This window comes from Bombus affinis, chromosome 3 (assembly GCF_024516045.1).
Source record: "Bombus affinis isolate iyBomAffi1 chromosome 3, iyBomAffi1.2, whole genome shotgun sequence".
Classification (NCBI taxonomy): Eukaryota; Metazoa; Arthropoda; class Insecta; order Hymenoptera; family Apidae; genus Bombus; species Bombus affinis.
The window spans coordinates 16,531,094-16,549,541 of NC_066346.1; the positions used below are offsets into that span (position 1 = coordinate 16,531,094).

At 46.0% G+C, this 18,448-nt stretch overlaps 4 protein-coding genes across 21 annotated transcripts in view; 3 read left to right on the forward strand and 1 right to left on the reverse strand.

The window, feature by feature from the left end:
- The window catches only part of LOC126914740 (uncharacterized), a 100,078-nt gene extending 82,095 nt beyond the window's left edge, over positions 1 to 17,983 (forward strand). Inside the window, exons 1-3 of one of the 3 annotated variants that reach the window (XM_050719127.1) lie at positions 9,502 to 9,696; positions 11,398 to 11,860; positions 17,455 to 17,983. In XM_050719127.1, the coding sequence (XP_050575084.1) occupies positions 11,542 to 11,860; positions 17,455 to 17,717 (582 nt within the window). In that variant the 5' untranslated portion in view covers positions 9,502 to 9,696; positions 11,398 to 11,541 and the 3' untranslated portion in view covers positions 17,718 to 17,983. Of the gene's footprint in view, positions 1 to 9,501; positions 9,697 to 11,102; positions 11,861 to 17,454 lie in introns of those variants that run through there. The other 2 variants (XM_050719126.1, XM_050719125.1) reach the window with 2 other exon arrangements.
- Positions 1 to 18,448, forward strand: part of LOC126914696 (uncharacterized) — a 733,243-nt gene that overhangs the window by 565,234 nt on the left and 149,561 nt on the right. The gene's annotated exons all lie outside the window — the stretch shown is intronic.
- The window catches only part of LOC126914788 (uncharacterized), a 415,880-nt gene that overhangs the window by 136,678 nt on the left and 260,754 nt on the right, over positions 1 to 18,448 (reverse strand). The window lies entirely within an intron of this gene.
- The window catches only part of LOC126914786 (A disintegrin and metalloproteinase with thrombospondin motifs 3-like), a 54,362-nt gene continuing 53,691 nt past the window's right edge, over positions 17,778 to 18,448 (forward strand). Inside the window, exon 1 of the mRNA XM_050719203.1 lies at positions 17,778 to 17,983. The gene's annotated coding sequence lies outside the window, so the exon portion shown is untranslated. The remainder of the gene's footprint in view (positions 17,984 to 18,448) is intronic.

Here is an 18,448-nt window from a genome sequence, read left to right on the forward strand (position 1 = left end):
AGACATGTCCAAATCAATTCCTCGGCTGATCTCTCCTCTGACCATTCCCCCGTGATAGTAACAGTCAGTTCAACTATCATCGAGAATACACCTAATGGCTCCATTCATAACCAACACACCAACTGGCAGCTCTTTAGAGAAGTCTTTACCCACTCAACTTCAGCCTCAACCTCACTAAAAACCAATGAAGAAATCGAAGCAGCCACGGAATACCTAAATGCGAGCATAATAAACGCTATCCGCGTCTCCACACCGGCAAGAACGTCCATCAGCAATCACGAATACCCCCAGTACATATTAAAAAAAATAGCAGAAAAACGTAGACTAAGAAGGATATGGCAGACCCATAGAACACCGGAGGACAAACGCAAACTAAACAACGCAACTAGAAAACTATCCAAAACCATAAAAAACTACAATAATGACCGTTTTCACAAATATCTCGCCAGCCTGTCCCCCACAGCCGACTCTTTTTTTTTGCGTGGGGAGGGGAAAATGCTATTACGCATGCCCAGTGACCCGCATCACTGGGTTATGTGGGAGTCGGTCGGATGTCGTTGCCATACCCACTAAAAGCCCCTCCTCCTTCTTCCTCCGCTTAGAGGGCAGACAACCCCGGCAAAACCTGTCGGCAGTCATCAGGGTTGTCCTTTCGTGCCCCGTTGTATCTACTTCTTCGGGCAGTTACTGCTCATGTCGTCCTCTCAGCCAGTTCAGAATACTGGGCTGGTCTCCTTCTGCGGTTTTTCGTTGTTTCATGTTCTTGCCCTCATTGCTCCGCGTAGTTGTTGTTTCGCTCGTTCTCCTCCTTACCTCTTCCCAGGCCCTCGCTGTCACCCTCCTGTGGCACATGACGGTCTTGCAGAATTGCCTGAATTTATTCCAGCTCTCGTCCTTGGCGGTCACCGTGGCGATCAGATTGCCCACATCTATCTTCCCGCCCAGAGCGTTCTCCAGCTCGATCCTTCTGTCCGTCCACTTCGGGCACGCGAAGAGGGCGTGCTCTGCATCGTCGTTCGAATCTCCACAGTCAAGACAGTTGCTGTCGCTGTCCCTGCCAATCCGTTTTCTATAGACACCGAAGCTCCCATGCCCGGTTAGCAGCTGCATGGTGTGGTGATCGATGTCCATCTTCTTTTTGGTAAATAGCAGCGCACTCGGTATTAATTTCTTTGTGATATTTTCCTTTTTGTAGTTGTTCCACTCCTTCTGACAGTCCTCTTGGGCCTTCTTGCGAATCGCCTCCAGTTCCTCCTTCAGCTTGCAGCCGTCATCCGTGCCAATCCTGGACCCATGTATCTTGTTCCTCTCGTAGGTCTCTCCGAGCATCTTTATCTTTATGTAAATCGGGAGATTCCCGGTCAACACGCAAAGTGCCGCGTGGGAGACGGTACGGTATGCCGTCGTTGTTATGCACAGGGCCGTTCGTTGTGCTCGTTTCAGCTTTTTCCTGTTCTTATCGGTATTCGCTGCTCTAGCCCACGCCGGTGCTCCGTAAGTTACGATGGACTCCCACACATTGTAGTAGAGCCTACGAGCCAAGCTGGGCGGCCCGTTGATGTTGGGTAGAATTCCCCTAAGGGCTCCTATTAACTTGTCGGCTCTATTACATACCATCTCGATATGCGCACCGAACCTCCGACTGGAGTCGATGACGACTCCGAGATACCTGATGCGATCGACCGTTTCGATGTCGGAGGAGCCCAACCTGAGTTTCACCACTCTCGGCACTCGCAAGCTTGTGATGAGCATGACCTCCGTTTTTTCTCTCGCCAGGGTGAGCCCGACACTCGTGCACCAATCGTTGGCGATCCTTAGCATCGTGTTGACCTTGGCGGAGGCCTCTTCGTTCCTCCCGACGGAACATGTGATGGCCAGCTCATCCGCGATGGAGGTTGCTCTGACCATTGGCATGTTGTCGAGTCTCTCGAGCAACCGGTCGTATACCAAGTTCCACAGGAATGGTCCGAGGATGGATCCCTGCGGAACTCCCGCCGCCACCTCGTGCTCCACCGTGCCGTGCTGGTTGCTCACGATGATCCTCCTTCCGGATAGGTAACTGCCGATTAGCCTTTTGACCTTCCATGGCAGCTTCCTCTTGTCAAATTCCTCGTATATGCTCTTCCAGCTGAGCGAATTGAAGGTATTGCTAATATCCAGGGTGATCATCACGCAAATTACCTTCTTCTGTTTGCAGATGTTGGCAAACTTCATCACCTGCGTGATGGCATCTACCGTACTCTTCTTCTTTCTGAAGCCATATTGCCTCCGATGGAACGGGTCCATTCCGATGAATCTCTCGATGATCTTCTTAAAGCATTTTTCCCAGATCCTGCTCATGGTTGAGAGTATGCTTATCGGCCGGTACGCGTTAGGGAGACTGGGATCCTTTCCCGGTTTCCTTAGCAGTATTACTCTGGCCGTCTTCCAGCAGTCTGGGATCCTTCCTGATTCGGTGATGCCGTTGAACGCCCTTGTCACGATCTCGCTCCTGCGACTCGCTATCAGCTTCGCGATCTCGCCCGGCACGCCATCGACTCCTGCAGCCTTCTTAGTGTTCATTCTTCCGGCGGCATCGACGACATCGCCTTCGCCGATGGCGACGCTGAGGCTAATATCTCCTTCTTCTTCGGTCTCTGCCTCTTCGCGGCCCTCATAATGGGGTGGTCCGTGTCCCAAGGTGAATAGCCTCTGTAGGACTGCCTTCACCATGTCGATCGGCATGTCGTTGGTTGGTCCCTTGCTTTTACATTTCTTCATGACCGTGCGATAGGGTTTGCCCCAAGGGTCGCTCTCCAGTATCTTGCAGTATTCTGCCCAAGCTGTTTTTTTTTCTGCGGGCGATCTCCTTTTTTAACTGCCTTCGGATCTCCTTGTAGGCGTTGACGAGGGGCTCGGTGTTGCCGGCATTCTTCTTCCTTTCTCTCGTCACCTTCCTGAGCGCTTTGTGCGCCAGCGCTCTCAGTTCCGCGATCATCGGGTTCCACCAGTAGTTCGCGTACTTGCGGCTCGCCGCACAGTTCGATTTCCTTAGCATCCCTTCGCACGTACCTTCGATGCTCTTTTGCAAGGGCTCGGCCCCATCCGCTCCGATAGCCGCGTTGAGGTCCTCCTTCTTTAGTGTGTCGTCAAATCTGCTCAGGAACTCCTCCGGCGACATGTCCTTGGTCACGTACCTGTAGAACTTCGATACGGTCCGGGTCTTCCTAGCCTTAAACCTGTGGGGCACGTACAGATGGTCCGAGGCCGAGTATTTGTCCAAGACCGCGCTTCCGGCGTGTATCTCGCTGACCTTGTTGGATACGCTTATTATGTCGGGGAAGCTCGTCTTCCCGTTCATGAAGAAGGTGTACTTTTCCTTGAGCCTCACTGGAAGCACCCGGTGGCCGCTTAGTGCCTCCATTAAGACTCTCCCTCTCATGTCTGTGGTCGATCCTCCCCAACAGGTTGACTTTGCGTTGAAGTCTGCGGCCACGAAGACCTTGTTGTGTCTTCTAGCAACGCTCTTCGTCATAGTCGACAGCGTGTCTATGTATTTGGAGTATGCTAGCTTATTTATGTTGGGCGAACAGTATCCGCTGAAGCAGAAGACGTCGCCGACGCGGACGCCCACTATCCCGTCGCTCTGGACCTCTGTTGTTTCATCAGGCAGTTTGCCATTGAGGAGTGTGACCCATATCGAGGCGTCTCCTTTGGTGTCATTAATCCAGTGCGGTAGCTGCCTGTTCGTCTCGGAAATTATTATTATATCCGGCCTAAGTTCGATCGCGCATTGGTGCATCATATCCTGCGCCAGCTTGCATCTGTTGAGGTTTATCTGCAGTATCCTCATTTATACGCTTTCAACCGCGTTCTATATTCTGGACAAGCCAGGGATCCGGTTACGTGGTCAAATTTCACTCCTTTCCCCTTGCTGCAGATGGAGCAGCAGGGTGCGTTGACGCAGGCAGATATCGTGTGGTCTTTGGCTCCGCACTTCCTGCAAATCTCCTTTCCAGGGCTTATCGCCGTGCATTTGTTCGCGATATGCCCGAACATGTGACATCTGATGCACTTTACCACATTGGGTAGTGCCTTTATCGAGGCTATCGTCAAGCCGATTCTGATCTTCCGGCTCGCCCCCTCTTTGGCCAGATAGGCTTTCGGCATCGTCACTATTGCCGATTGGGTGCCCCACGGCGCCATTTTTAGGGTCGTTACTTCGACCTCGGTGATGTCGCTTATGCCCAGTTGCATTACAATTTCTCTGGCTAGTTCTTCCTTGCCTACGAGAGGGTCTATATCCCTGATCTCTACGGAGGTCTTGTCGCGCATTGGTAGCGCTCTCACCTTGCCTCTTAGCGCCGTGTTCATATCCGCCGCGGTCTTTTTGGCGTTGCTACCTGCTTTCAGCTCGATCAGAACGTCACCTGTTCTGGTCCTCCTAATTCCACAGCTCTCTTTTAGGGTCTCCCTTGCCCCCATCAAGTCTTTGTAGATCTGGATCCACTCCTTGTCATGCCCTACTTTGACGAGGATGGTTTCGGGTCTGTTACGTATCCTCTTCGGTCCCTCCGGCCTCTTTGGCTTGTCCAATGCCGCCCTTCCTGCGTTCGCCTTCCTGACCACCGTCGAGGTGTCCGTTCTTTTTCCTCTCCTTCCGCGGACAGGGATCCAGTCTTCCTTTACATCGCTGTCCGTGCAGTCCGTAGTCGCTTTTGCCGAGCTGTTGCCGGCACAGGCTCCTGCGAAGGAGGCCTCCACGGTCGTTGGTCTCTTTCTCTTGGTGTCGCCCTTCCCCTCGACGGGCGATATCTCCTTCCTTTTTCCTTCCTTCTCCTCACTCCTCCCCGGAGGGGTGGTCATCCTGGTGGCCGTGACTGTCTAGCGTTCCTCTTGAGCCTCATCTCGTCCAACATGGAGTGGAGCTTGATCGCTTTTTTACTGATAGCGTCCCTCCTTTTCTTGATGTTGGTATCCTTTTTGCTCATGAGGTGGAATCTGCTACCTATGCATTGGATTTCGCGGAAGACTTCTGTGATGATTTCCGTCATCGCCTTCCATTCGCTCATTCCCTCATTGATGACGATACTGTCCTCGTCATTGCATTTGGTCTCGGCCGTTGCTCTGTTCGCCATGGCCTTCCTCTTGAGACATTCCCTTGGTGCTGCCGCTTCGCTGCCGCTGTCCGACATTTCCGCCGGTGTGTCTAGCTCCGAGGTGCTGGCCGCTTCGTCCCTCGTTGCCATCGGCTGGCTCCTGGCCAGGCTTCTCGTTGTCTTGCACGCGCTCCCCTCCACTGGGGACTTTCTCATATATCTGGTGATGTTGTCACCTTTCAAGATTTTTTCCTTGGCGATTCGGGTCGCCTTTTCGGTGGGTGGTGTCTTTTCCTTGAGTGCCTGCATTGGCATCTCGACATCCTCGATGATTCCCGCGATGTCTTCATCAAATTCGAGGTATCCTCTTGTGTTTTTTTTGCACATCCTTTCCTCTGTGACAACTGCGGGTGTTTCTTGGTCCCCGGTCGTGTTTACCGAACGAGGGGAGGCCCTGGGATCGACCTTCCCCTCGCCGTTCGTCCAGTCGTTGGGTGACCGTCGGGTCGAGCCTGGGACGCTACTCGAATCCCCGACGGGGCCTGGAAGCTCCGATACCCCCTGAGCCGTAAGTTTACTTACCTTATAGTACTTGTCCATATTGTATTTGTATCTTTAATATACATATATATATATATGTATGTATGTTTGAAATGGATGTCCTTCGACGTAGCCGGTCGTCGTATAATCCCACTGTATCCTTCCGCGTGTATGCGATTCGTGTCCTAAATAAACTGGCCGATGTCGTCGTAAAGTCGCCAGTCGTATGACTGATGACCGGATATTTCTAAAACTAGCAATGTCGCTATCAGTGTTCGACGCGGGGAGTTTTGACTGGCCCTCCACGGGGGCGCTCTCCACCACTCCTTGGTTACCCAGGTAGCGCGCACGATGGCGCTTCGGTCGCGCGACCCAAGATGGCCTCCGCTCTGCCCCTAACCTCACTTTTCACACACAGCACTTTCAATCGTTTCTCTCGATTCTATACCAGCGAGCTCCCCTATTTCTTGTATTCCACTCATTCCGGAGCACTAGAAACTTCACTTTCGTGCACTTTTCCGCCCGAATTCTTTAATTTACCCAGATTCTTCGGTTATGCCTACGGAACGACGTGCACGTGTCCGTTCTGCTTGCCGCCATCATTTGATCCCCCCCACAGCCGACTCAAACTACTCACTATGGAAAGCCTTCAGGAAACTCACGCGCCCCCCACAAATAATACCTCCAATCCGCTGTCCGCAGGGTGGATGGGCGCGTAGCCCTATAGAAAAAGCCAACCTATTTGCCAAACACTTGACTGAAGTATTTCAACCCCATTCCTCCATAGCTGCAGCGGACGTCACCGAATACCTGCACACTCCCTTCCAAATGTCCCCTCCTATTGAACCCTTCACTTCTGCAGAGATCATAGAAGCAATCAGTCGCCTAAACCCCAAGAAAGCAGCAGGTCACGACCTAATAGGAAATAAAGCAATCAAGGAACTTCCCATAAAAGGGATTGCACTCATCGCATCAATCTTTAACGTCATCCTCCGCCTTGAACACTTTCCTAAGGCGTGGAAAATCTCACTAATCACCCTCATCCCCAAACCCGGTAAACCAATATATGAAACCAGTTCCTATCGCCCAATCAGTCTCTTACCTACCCTGTCTAAACTATTCGAGAGGATGCTCACGAATCGTCTCCTTCCACTCCTAGAAGAATTGAAAACTCTCCCAGATCACCAATTCGGCTTCCGAAAACAACACTCAACAGTAGAGTAAATCCACCGCATAACCCACATGATCAGCCAAACCCTTGAAAAGAAAAAATACTGCTCAGCGGTATTCCTAGACATCCAACAGGCATTCGATAAAGTTGGCATGAAGGGCTACTCTACAAGCTTAAAAAAATCCTACCCCACCCATACTACTCCATCTTAAAATCCTACCTAACCAACAGACAATTCATAGTTAAATGTCTAGACGCCACTTCCGCAACATTCCCAATAGAATCTGGCATACCACAAGGTAGTGTCCTCGGACCCCTACTGTTCTCCATCTACACTGCCGACTTACCCATATCAAACGAGGTAACAATAGCAACATTTGCCGACGACTCAGCACTATTAGCTACCCACGCAGACCCGGCAATTGCCTCATCCACTCTCCAGCGAAGTCTCGACTCCATGGAAAAGTGGTTCCAAAAATGGGGTTTTAAAATAAACGAAAAAAAATCCTCCCATGTAACCTTCACGCTCCGAAAACAAACCTGCCCCCAGGTCACCATTAACAATGTAATAATCCCAAGCAAGGACTCCGTAAGATACCTGGGCATGACCCTGGACAGGAGGCTAATTTGGAAAAAACATATCTCAGAAAAAACAAAGCAACTAAAGGAAAAACTAAGAAAATTCTGTTGGCTCACGGGCTGACGCTCCAAACTAAACATACAGAACAAAATAACTCTGTACAAGGCCGTAATAAAACCTGTCTGGACCTACGGAATCCAACTATGGGGAACAGGAAGTAACTTCAATATTGAAATACTCCAACGCTTCCAATCGAAAACGCTAAGATCCCTATTAAATGCACCCTGGTATGTTACCAACGAAACAATCCACCGTGACCTCAAGATACCTACAGTCAAAGATGAAATACACAAGTCCAGAAGCAGATATAACACAAGAGTCAACAACCACCACAACCCACTAGTCACCCAACTACTGGACACGACGGACCAGATCCGCAGACTAAAAAGAAAATACCCACTAGATTAAATCCTTAGTCCTACTAGAACCAACAATATAATGCTATTATAATCCATGTCATTTTATCACGCCAAATTAAGTTACTGAAAATTATCAACGAGAATTGATTGTAAATATTCTAATAAGTAAAAAAAAAAAAAAAGAAAAAAAAACCTGCATTGATTGATTGTTGAGGCGATTACTAGCGGAAGGCAAGCGACTTCTTGACTAATTGGCTTGCCGTTCTTTTCGTGAGTAGCGTTCTAAGTCGGCTGCTTTCTTTTCAGCTTCTTCAAGATTCACGGGTTCAATGATTAATAATGTTCGGCCTATGTCGCGCCTGAGTCCCTTTAGGTACACACGGACAGTCTTCTTTGTAGTTTCTTCGATCATTAGCTTGCGTAGAAGTGGTTGTGGGTACTCGTTGGTTACTGCGTACAGTAAACGGTTGAGTATTCTTCTGAACCGAATATGAAAACTCTGCACTGATTCTTCCCGTCCCTGTCTCAACTCTTTTAATTGTTCCCGATATTCTTCCGAAGTCACTTGAGCTGCCACATTGTTCCTCAGTGCGTTGTACAGATCACTGTAGCACTCAATGGGGATGTTGCGGATACTTTGAGCTGCTTTTCCTACGATTTTTCTGCCTTTATTGCTTTTAGCAATAAATCTTGCTCCATGCAACGGTCTTTCATACTGCTCACTTCTTTGATGAATTCTTCCACACCTACGTCATCGTCTCCGTTGAGCATTGGAATACAACGTATTGCATCCTTAACTCGTAGAGTGGAAAGAGCGGGTGGAAAATAGCCTCTTTCTTCAACCTCGGGTTGTTCGGTGTCGATGTGCGCAGGTGGGATGCCTGGAATCGTTAACCCGGTCGGTTCGCGTGCCCTAACCGTACTCCCGGTGCGATTAATCGCCGTCGATTTACTTTCGTTGCTTTCGGTAATGATGGAATCAGAATCATCAGTCGCAAGGGATCCGAACCCAGTCCGTAGCTCTGCGACGGTTCTCCTAAGACTTCCGAATTCTGCTACCCTGTATCTATTTGTTTCGTCACTTTGCATAGACAAACGTAACATATCCTCCTGTAAACGGGCAATACTCTCTTGCTGTTTTTGAATACTATCCAATATTGTTCGCAACGTTGGATCCGTTGAGGTAGAAGTTTGAGATTCGTTTGTCTTAGACATCTTCCTGCTTTCGGACGAAGATAAGTCTTGGCTACTGAAGCTAGATTTTCTTTCACGGTAACGTACGAAGGAATCCAGTTTACCTTCCTTTGTCGCTTCACTCGGTTCGTGATAGTTACTTCGTTGTTGCGGATGACCGTAGTCCCAAATAATTCTATCTTCCGTAGATGATGAATGTCTTTTGGTTTCCGAACAAACACTTTTCACTATCCTGGCAGTAATCGCCAAAAATGTCACCTAAAATAAAAAGCAGGAGGCTCGAATGAAAAGAAAAAATTAAGATAACAAAAAAACAAGAGAATTTATTTCTGAATTTACACTGACTGCGATTTTGTTCTGAGCTCCAGCCGTGACTTTCCAAGACTGAAACTCTTACAATTTGACTTTCGGTAACATCTGTTTCTTCTTTGTTTGTCATCCCTCCATATCCCCACTACCCTGTAGGCGTACGTGACCGTTGTCACACTTCTAGGACATTCGGTGGAAGGACCGTTAGGATACAGGTGACTCATTAGGCACTTCGGCGATATACATTGTCGCCAAGGCCGCCAAATCTCTATCTCCATCATCGGTCCATCGGATTTGAAGTATGCCGGTCGTGACAAGAGCAACGTTCAAGATGAAATCCTCGGCCCTTGTTAAATCGTCTCGGTCGGGGTCGAACAATGCGTTCGCCAGCATCCTCGTTTCTCGGTGATTGCACATAAAGCTGCCATTACTAGAACTTCAGTGGGCGGTGAGCGCTGGTGCTTTTTCCAGTCTCGCGTTCGCGCTTACTCTTACGCACAGTTCGCCGCTGCACTCGCGTGTGTTTCCAGCCGCGTTCATCCGTCCATGTGGCTGCCAGTCGTAGCACGAAGCTCGTTCGTCGCGTTTACTCCACTTTTTTCATCGAAAAATTTTATCCGGAATATCACGTTCGACTCGACGACCGATTAATTATCGTATTTAACTTTCACCGATGGTGCATCATTTTCATGGGAAACGTTTAAATTTCCACGTGGTGCCACGTGGTGGAAAAATTGGCCACCGGTTGCTGCACGACGCTCCTTCGTCGCGTTTATTCCACCTCGTCGGCGAAACGTTCCATCCGGAACGTCGCGATCGACACGAGATCGAAATTAATTATATTCTACTTTCTCCGATGGTGGATCGTTCTTGCGCGAAAGAAAAGTAAATTCCTACGGCACGTGGTGAATAAATTGGCCACCAGTTGCTGCACGACGCTCCTTCGTCGCGTCTACTCCACTTTTTCGTCGAAACCTTCTGTCCGGGGGTATCGCGATCGACCCGAGATCCGATCGATCGTCTTATCCTTCCGTCCTTTTCGCGAAAGTCGTTCGAATTTCTGTGACGCGCGCGTGGAAAATACTGGCGCGAATCTTCGAGTTAGTGAGAATCTTTGGCTCGAATTTGATGATTCGTTCGCGTGGGAATCGCAGGGCGAGGCGTGCGATTGTCGCGATCGCTCTTATCGCTCGCTCCACTTACGTTCCGCTTCGTTCTACCGACTACTAGTTTGCTGCATTCCCGGTTACTTTACTGGTGGTGAATCGTTAATCGACGCGAGTTACCGCCGACGAGTTTGTTACGATACGCAAGTACAGTGGAAAAAGGAGTTTAGCGAAACAGTTTCGTAAAGCTAAACGATTGGACGAATCGAAAGGAATTGGAAGTCGTTCTAAGAATTCTGTTCGAAGACAGCTTTGAGAAGGCGAACGGCGATTGAAAAAAGAAGAAATTGAAAGACGTCGAAGGAAATCGAGAAACGTTCGAATTCAACGAGGCAGTTTCGTACGCCTAGAGAGGATGATCGAAGGAAATTGAGAAAGATTCGTCTGTAATTTAAGATTCTGTATCAATTTGGTATAAATAGGTCGAGCAAATATTCACGGTTAATCTTTTCGATAAAGCACTACCTACAAAACCACTGCATTCTATGATTTCATTTCATCTCTGGTGTACCGTAGAATCGTTCCCTTCTCCATTATACGATCGATTAAACAACACCCTGTGTATTAAAACCAACGATTCACCTTCGTATTACTTCCGCGCTAGCTACGTGATAAAGCGCGAGACATTGAAAATGTTAGAACGCGAGAGTATGGTCGCATCCGCGTCTATATGACACGGCGTTTCGAACGCGTTACGAACCGGCGAAATGAAATGAGAATATCGGGTCTGCGAATTAGCTGCTTTCATCGCGATAACTACGTCTGCGAGTGAACGAGCATGCCTGGCGAGTTTTGGGTAGCCAGAAAATCCTATTGAAATTTCGATCAAAGCGCGCGAGACATGACGCGATCGAAACTTCCCAGTTTTCTCCTCGCCACGTGGCTGCTCGGCACGATCGCTACTAAGTCGCGAATGAGCGACTTTCTGCAAAGCTTGCAGGAGTACGAGATCGTTTACCCTCGAGTGATCCCGAATGAGAGCGCGCGGAACAGAAGATCGACCCACGAAGACCGAGAAACTTGGCGCGAGTATCTCCACCAAGAGCCGGTGTTCCTCGAGATCAGCAACTGGACCTTAAGGACCATGTCCAACGATCGATTGATACTGTCGTCGAATTTCACCGTGAATTGGGTGCGCCAGGGTAAAACCAAGTCCGAGCGACGTAACGCCAAGGCGAACTGCGATCTTCGACAAGGCAGCTTGGAAGGAGACGCGAGTTCCTTCGTCGTTGTGACGATATGCGAAGAAGAAGTGTACGCCTTGATGTTGATCGGGCAGAGATCGTTCTTCGTTCAGCCGCTGACGAATGGCCAGCATGTGATGTTTCAGCCGAAAAACGAAAAGTGGTGGTCGATCAGAAATAATTCGAGCTTCGTGTCTGTGAATCCGGAAAATCCTGCAGGTGAGAAGGATCGTTATCGCGATGGCTTTTCATCTTTCGTTAGACGGTTGGATGTAGGTGATTGGTTGATCGATTTACCGACTTCCTTGCCAATTATGTTATAAGCTTCTTACTTTGCGATCCGCCGTTAATTGCTTCTTCTATTCTAAAATTGACTCTGATCGTGATACTGTAAGAACTGATAGCGTCGATATGATAATACCATACATAGAGTATGAGAGTAATCGTAGCACAAACGAATATATATGTCGGAGATGAAAGAACGCCGGAGCTCCTCCTTGGATTCGCGGGAATACCGCAACTCTGTAACTTGGATTAAACGAATGCCGCTCCGATTGTTCGAGATTTATGATCATGAGCTTGGGCTCGAGGCGACAATCAGTCGCCGAACGTAGCCGCGGTCAAAGGGATGAACGTTTTATCTAACAAAGGCACAGAGTAACTCTATACCTCTCCTTAAAAGAAATAGTCGTAGCGATACGTGGCAGTAAATACTTCAATAGTTTCTATCCCGCGGCCCGCCACACGCAGATTTTGTCCTTCGGGTAAGATGATCGCCGGGTGTCGGCATGCCTTTATGGCGTATGTTTAGCTAACGTAAGGACCCGCTATAGATCTTAAGATTTAGTCAAGCGAAGTCCGTCAAATAGACTTTGTTGCAACTACGGGAAGATAGGAGAAACCTATCCTCCACGAGCGTTGCCCCCCGTCAACAATCTCCCCTCAAGGGCGGCCAGCATCTCTTTCAAAACGCCGATATGGAGATCGACCAATTAGCAACAGCGCTAATTTCCCTCTCCTTTGGAACGAAAGCTTTCTTTGACGAATCCGAGGATCTCATATCCTTAGACCCACCCAATATAGTTTTCCTCGACGACATCGTCGAGACGGAGAGTCATTCTTTCGTACGATCTCATCGACGAATGACAGTGCCACCTTACAACCAGCGAATACATCACATCTAGTTAATAAAGAGTTAGACTTGAACTGTGCGAGAACATACGTTTACCATCCCGTGACCGCGGATTCGTTTCGAACCTAAGGTCATCATCACTAGTGCGTAATCTTGTTAATAAGCCCGTGCTAATAAACTCTCCATTGTATCACGGCAATGGCTAATTCTAATGAAAATTCATTAAACGCCCATCTCCATAATCCTGACTTCAATCCGACATATATATATTCGGTTTAATAAATTTAATTTAATAAATTTAAACTGTCAAACAGGAAGGGCTTAATCTGCAGGCAAAAAGAAGAAAAAGAAATAATCATTTACAAAGCGAACGACCATTAGCTAATTCCAATTTGAAAATATAGCTAAAGTCAAAGTCATTTTGAACAAATGTTTCCTGTACGCGTTACCGTTTGGCATGGACGAACGTCTCGGACGTTGATGTCCGTACATTTATATATATGTCGGATAGAAGTCAGGATTAAGGAGATGGGCGTTTAATGAATTTTCATTAGGGTTGGCCATTGCCGTGATACGATGGAGAGTTTATTAGCACAGACTTATTAACAAGATTAGGCACTCGTAGCACTAGTGATAATGACCTTAGGTTCGAAACGAATCCGCAGTCCACGGGACTCTTTTATTCTTTACTCGTAGGCAACGCCTAGGTGGTACTCTCAGTTAGCCCGCGAAGTAAGCACTCTATCGAAATGATATCTTAGTCGATGAAATCGTACTCGAAGCTCTCACGATGACACTGTCTAGGAAAAACTGCCCCACTCTCTAGCGACACCAGGTCTTTTATATTCGTGGAGACAAGTCTTCGTTCAGAGAGTGAGGGAAATTGCCGTTGTTGTTAATTAGTCAGTCTTTGGAAGTGTCCTTCACGGAAAAGACTGTTTGCCTATTTTCGTTAATCAAGGTTTAAGGTTTATGACGGGTCGATGTTTTGCGAATATGTCTCGACAACCGGCAATCGACCTACCCATAGAATAGGGTCTGCTTATGACGAGCCATGAGACAGAAACCGTTAGTATGCTTACTGTCAAGTGCCGTTACAACTATTTCTTTTTATGGAGGGCTATAGACTTTTTCATGACTTTGTTAGAAAAACGTTCGTCCCTTGACCGCGGCTACGTTCGGTGACTGGTTGTCACCTCGAACCCAAACTCATTCTCATAGATTGCAGGCAATTACAATCGGGCTGAAGGACGGTGATTGTTTAACTACGGCTATGGTGAAATCCAAACTACAATATTAGGGGTTTTTCCCCGGTTTCAACGGAAGGCTCCGGTGTCGGAGCCTTACATATATATGTCGGAGATGTCGGACATATATATATGTCGGAGATGAAAGAACACCGGAACCTTCCCTTTGGAACTTTGGGAAGACCCCTAGTATTGTAATTTAGATTTCACCATAGCCGTATTAAGAAACTGTTGTCATTCGATCCGACTGTATTTATTTGAGATTTATGATAGTGAGCTCGGACTCGAGGCGACAATCAGTCGCCGAACGTAGCCGCGGTCAAAGGGATGAACGTTTTGTCTAACAAAGGCATGAAGTAATTCTATAGCTCTCCTTAAAAGAAATACTTGGGACAGGGCAAGACGGTAAACATTTCAACGATTTCTGTCCCGTGGCTCGCCACACGCAGACTTTGTCCTTCGGGTAAGACGATTGCCAGATGCCAACGCATCTTCACAGTATATGTTTAGCTGGGCGAGGACCCGCTACGAATATTAAATTTCAATTACACAAAGTCTCTCAAATAGACAAATGGCCTGTGCCCCAACTACGGGAAGATAAGAGAAATCTATCCTTCCACGAACGACGCTTCTCGCTAGCAACTTTCCCCAAGGACAGCTAATATCTTTCTCTAACCACCAACATGGAAATTGACCAATTAACAGCAACGTCAATTTCCCTCACCCTTCGAACGAAGACTTTTCTCCGCGAATCCGATGATCTCGTGCCCTTAGGCACACCCATCATAGTTTTCTTCGACAGCGTCACCGCGACGGAGAGTCACTCTCTAGTGCGATCTCATCAGTAATCGACCTGTCTTTCGTATACGTAATAATTGCCCCTTTCTCTAACGTACAGTGTAACTTAGACGCTAACGAAGGGTAAAGTTCGTCATCCCTTTGACCGCGGATTCGTTATTGAGCCTAGGATCATTGTCATTAGCTTCTCGAGTATCTAATTATCGCGATTACTTGTCCAATTCCATCATAGTCATATTTGCACTAGTAAATATCTCCTCTATTGCATAATGATCACGTCTAGCGCCAATAGGGATTCGTTTCACGCCTTTAACCCTAACTCTAATCTTAACGCCAACCCGACATATATATGCATTTCTGATAATCATTTTCAACTCGCACAGGAAAGAAACATCACTGAGGCTACCGTGAATTAAATTCGCGTATCAAGTAACAGGATAGATACGATTCATACGAAGCTTTGCGTCGTTATTCGAGGTAGGAAAAGCTTTAGCAGTGATATCGAGAAAAGCGAAACTACGAAATCATCGCTGTCGTCGAGACAGAAATTGCTGCGGATATCGCGGAAAGCAGAGCGACGGTAAAGAGTATTACAGGAAAAAGTTGTTCGGAATATTAGCCTTGGCAAACATATTTCAAAGCCGTTGAATATGGCGAGATTGTCCGCTTTGTAAATATTTACCGAAAAACATGTCGTACGAAGCTGGGCAATAAACGCGTTTTTCCACAGTTACAAACAAGTATCGTACGTATGAAACAAGTAACGACGAATTTTCCATTTCACAGCACGCGACAATTGACCGTATTATCAGCGTTTCGTCAGAGTTTCAAGAACTGCGTTTTCTTTTCTGTATTTATGGTTTCGCAACTGTAAAACGGAAGGTTTATTCTGGAGATGCGAGTTCGCGTGAACAACTAGCGCAACGAGTAAAAACACGCGGTTTTTGCAACTCGATCGAATTGTTAGCAACTGTGTGTACGAGATCGTATTACTCCCATCGTTGATCGATGTCAGGCTTCTATCCGAGCACACGGACAACGTTCTCCAACGACCAATCAAACATACCAGATAATAATTATTCATTGTATCATTATTGTAGCTATTAACGACACGGGCTTGTTGTCGCATGATAAAAAGCATGCAACTGCGCTGACGCGATAATACAGCGAACTTTTGCACGCTGCGATGGAAAACGCGTCGTTACCTGTTTCGTACGAACGATACTCGTTTGTAATTCTGTAAAGAAACGTCCGTTGACGAACATTATATAAAGTTCTTCCTTCTTCTTCTTCTTCTTGTCTGTAAATCAACTCCTTACAATTTGTCTATACAGGATGCAAGTATATACAGTATATACAGGATGCAACGGAACAACGTCTGAAAGCGAGAACAACGCGAATCCTTGTGGAAAAATGAAGAAAAAGTATAGGATAAAACGTTCTCATTTTCGACTTGGAGAATCGAGTCTGAAAATTTATCAAGTATACTCGAACTGTATCTGAATATCGGTTCGAATAATAAATTTATTTAATTATATAATTAATTTATTACAAAGGAAATACAATCTGGATGTGAATGTTAAATGGAAACAAATTTTGCTAAGTTGAAAATCGATCGTATCGTAATTACCACGACTCGTTGTTTACAGATTAAAAATCTGTTTTACGAATACGAGGAGCTATATATCTACTATTATTAATCAATTTTTATGAAAAATTTCGTACGATGCGCGGATAAATTCTAATTTGATAAATTGTTGGAAACGTGGAAAATTGAATGCAATAAAATTACGTGGCACGGTTTACACGGTTGCAACTTTATGACCCACTTAGGTCAAGTAGCAATGAAATTTATTGCATATATCGGAAATTCAAGGCACGTAATTGGCAGTTTATAAACAAATTATTTGTTCTCTTAATTAAATTGCCCGCGTCGAAAGCTGTGAAACGTTTTTGTATCGAAATCGAAGAATCCAACATCGCGATCCTATGAATCGAAGAATGCGACGTAAATGTTCGAAGTATGGTTGAGAAACGATAGAAAATTCCAAGTGTTACGCTGTATTTCTCGTTCGATTTAAATCGAAATTTTAATGAGGAACAGCGCCGATTGATATTTAAAAGTGAAACGGTTAAGAGCAACGATACAGGTTTTGTTAAAAGCAATTGGTCTATTTACCTCGCTGTTTAAACGGGTTTGTTTGACGTTACTTTGATCAATTTCCATTGACATTTTTATAGATAGCATTCTTTTTTACGGATGGAAAGCCGTCTGATGGAAATTTGTCTGAAATGTCCGTCGTAAAATTGCATTTTCGCGGGCAACAGAAAACAATGGAATTTTGTACAAAAGCGCAATACTTTAATTAGCGCAAAATTCCATTTTCCCCGCTGGGAAATTGAATTTTCTATTAAAGCGTGATACGTTTAATCAGCGGTGGCGTAAATTCAACAAACTAACAACTGGAATATTGACTTGTCACAATTTTGTGACACCGTATATGTCGTTGATACGTCCCAGTCTGGTCGTATTTACAATTTCAGAAATTTTGCAACTATTTTTTCATTTTATCCGTAACGAGAATAGCGAAGATAAGACAGGCAAACGTGGTAAAACGTTGATAATTCGGTTACAGGGAAATCGAATAAATTTGAAGTTGAAGAAAGTAAGAGAAAGTCGAAACGAAGCAAACGCGATTCCTTAAGCCACGATGTTCAGGGATTTTATAATCTTTCCGGTGACGTCTTCGACGTGGAATACCCAGAAGCTGAGAAATTGACTCTGTACGATGAAAAAGACGATGTCTCCACAGAATACAACGATACAATAGTGCAAGAATTATCGATCGACGTAAATCCTGTTGAGAAATGCTCAGTTGGTATGACCGCTAGTTACTAAAAGGTTACTAGGGTTATGTTGGTACGACTCCTTACGACGCTCTTTTGTCATAGGAGTCGACCACGCCTTAATTGCTAAGACGCATTGGGAGAGTTTAGACGTTTGCTGTGTGATTTGGTGTTTTGTATAAGAGAGAAAATAAAAGGTGTGATAACCAATCCGAGTGGATCCGAGATTGATTATCAACCCCAACCTATATAAAATAACAAATCCCGAGGAAATTGGATACTTCTCTGGTCCTAAATGGCAAAGGAACAGATTATAAAGTAAGTCAAATATTTTTCCAAATGCCATTCTTGTACAATCGTTGCTTTTCTACTTACCACGTACAATATAGCGGTTAATAAATTAACGAATCATCGAATATTACTGAAAGAAAGAAATTGTACTGATATTCCAATCTATCGTGTACAAAAGTAATAATAACAGCATGTAATATAAGAATAGCTTATCTTCAGCCTTAAAAGGAACTCGGTTTACAATTATTCTCCCTATTGCGTTCCACTCTCGCTTGATCTTCTACACGTTCATCTATATTTCGCTGTTTTTAATTTATTTTATTATTCCCTGTCTATTACACATATGTATATTGTCCATTGCACGAATCTTTATCTATCTTGCCTAATTTAATGTAAAAAAATAGAAAAATAGAAAAATTTGCTGGAGGAATACGTTTACCAAAATTTGTCAAGAATTTTAAAGAAATTTGCAGGATGAAATTCACGGTGATA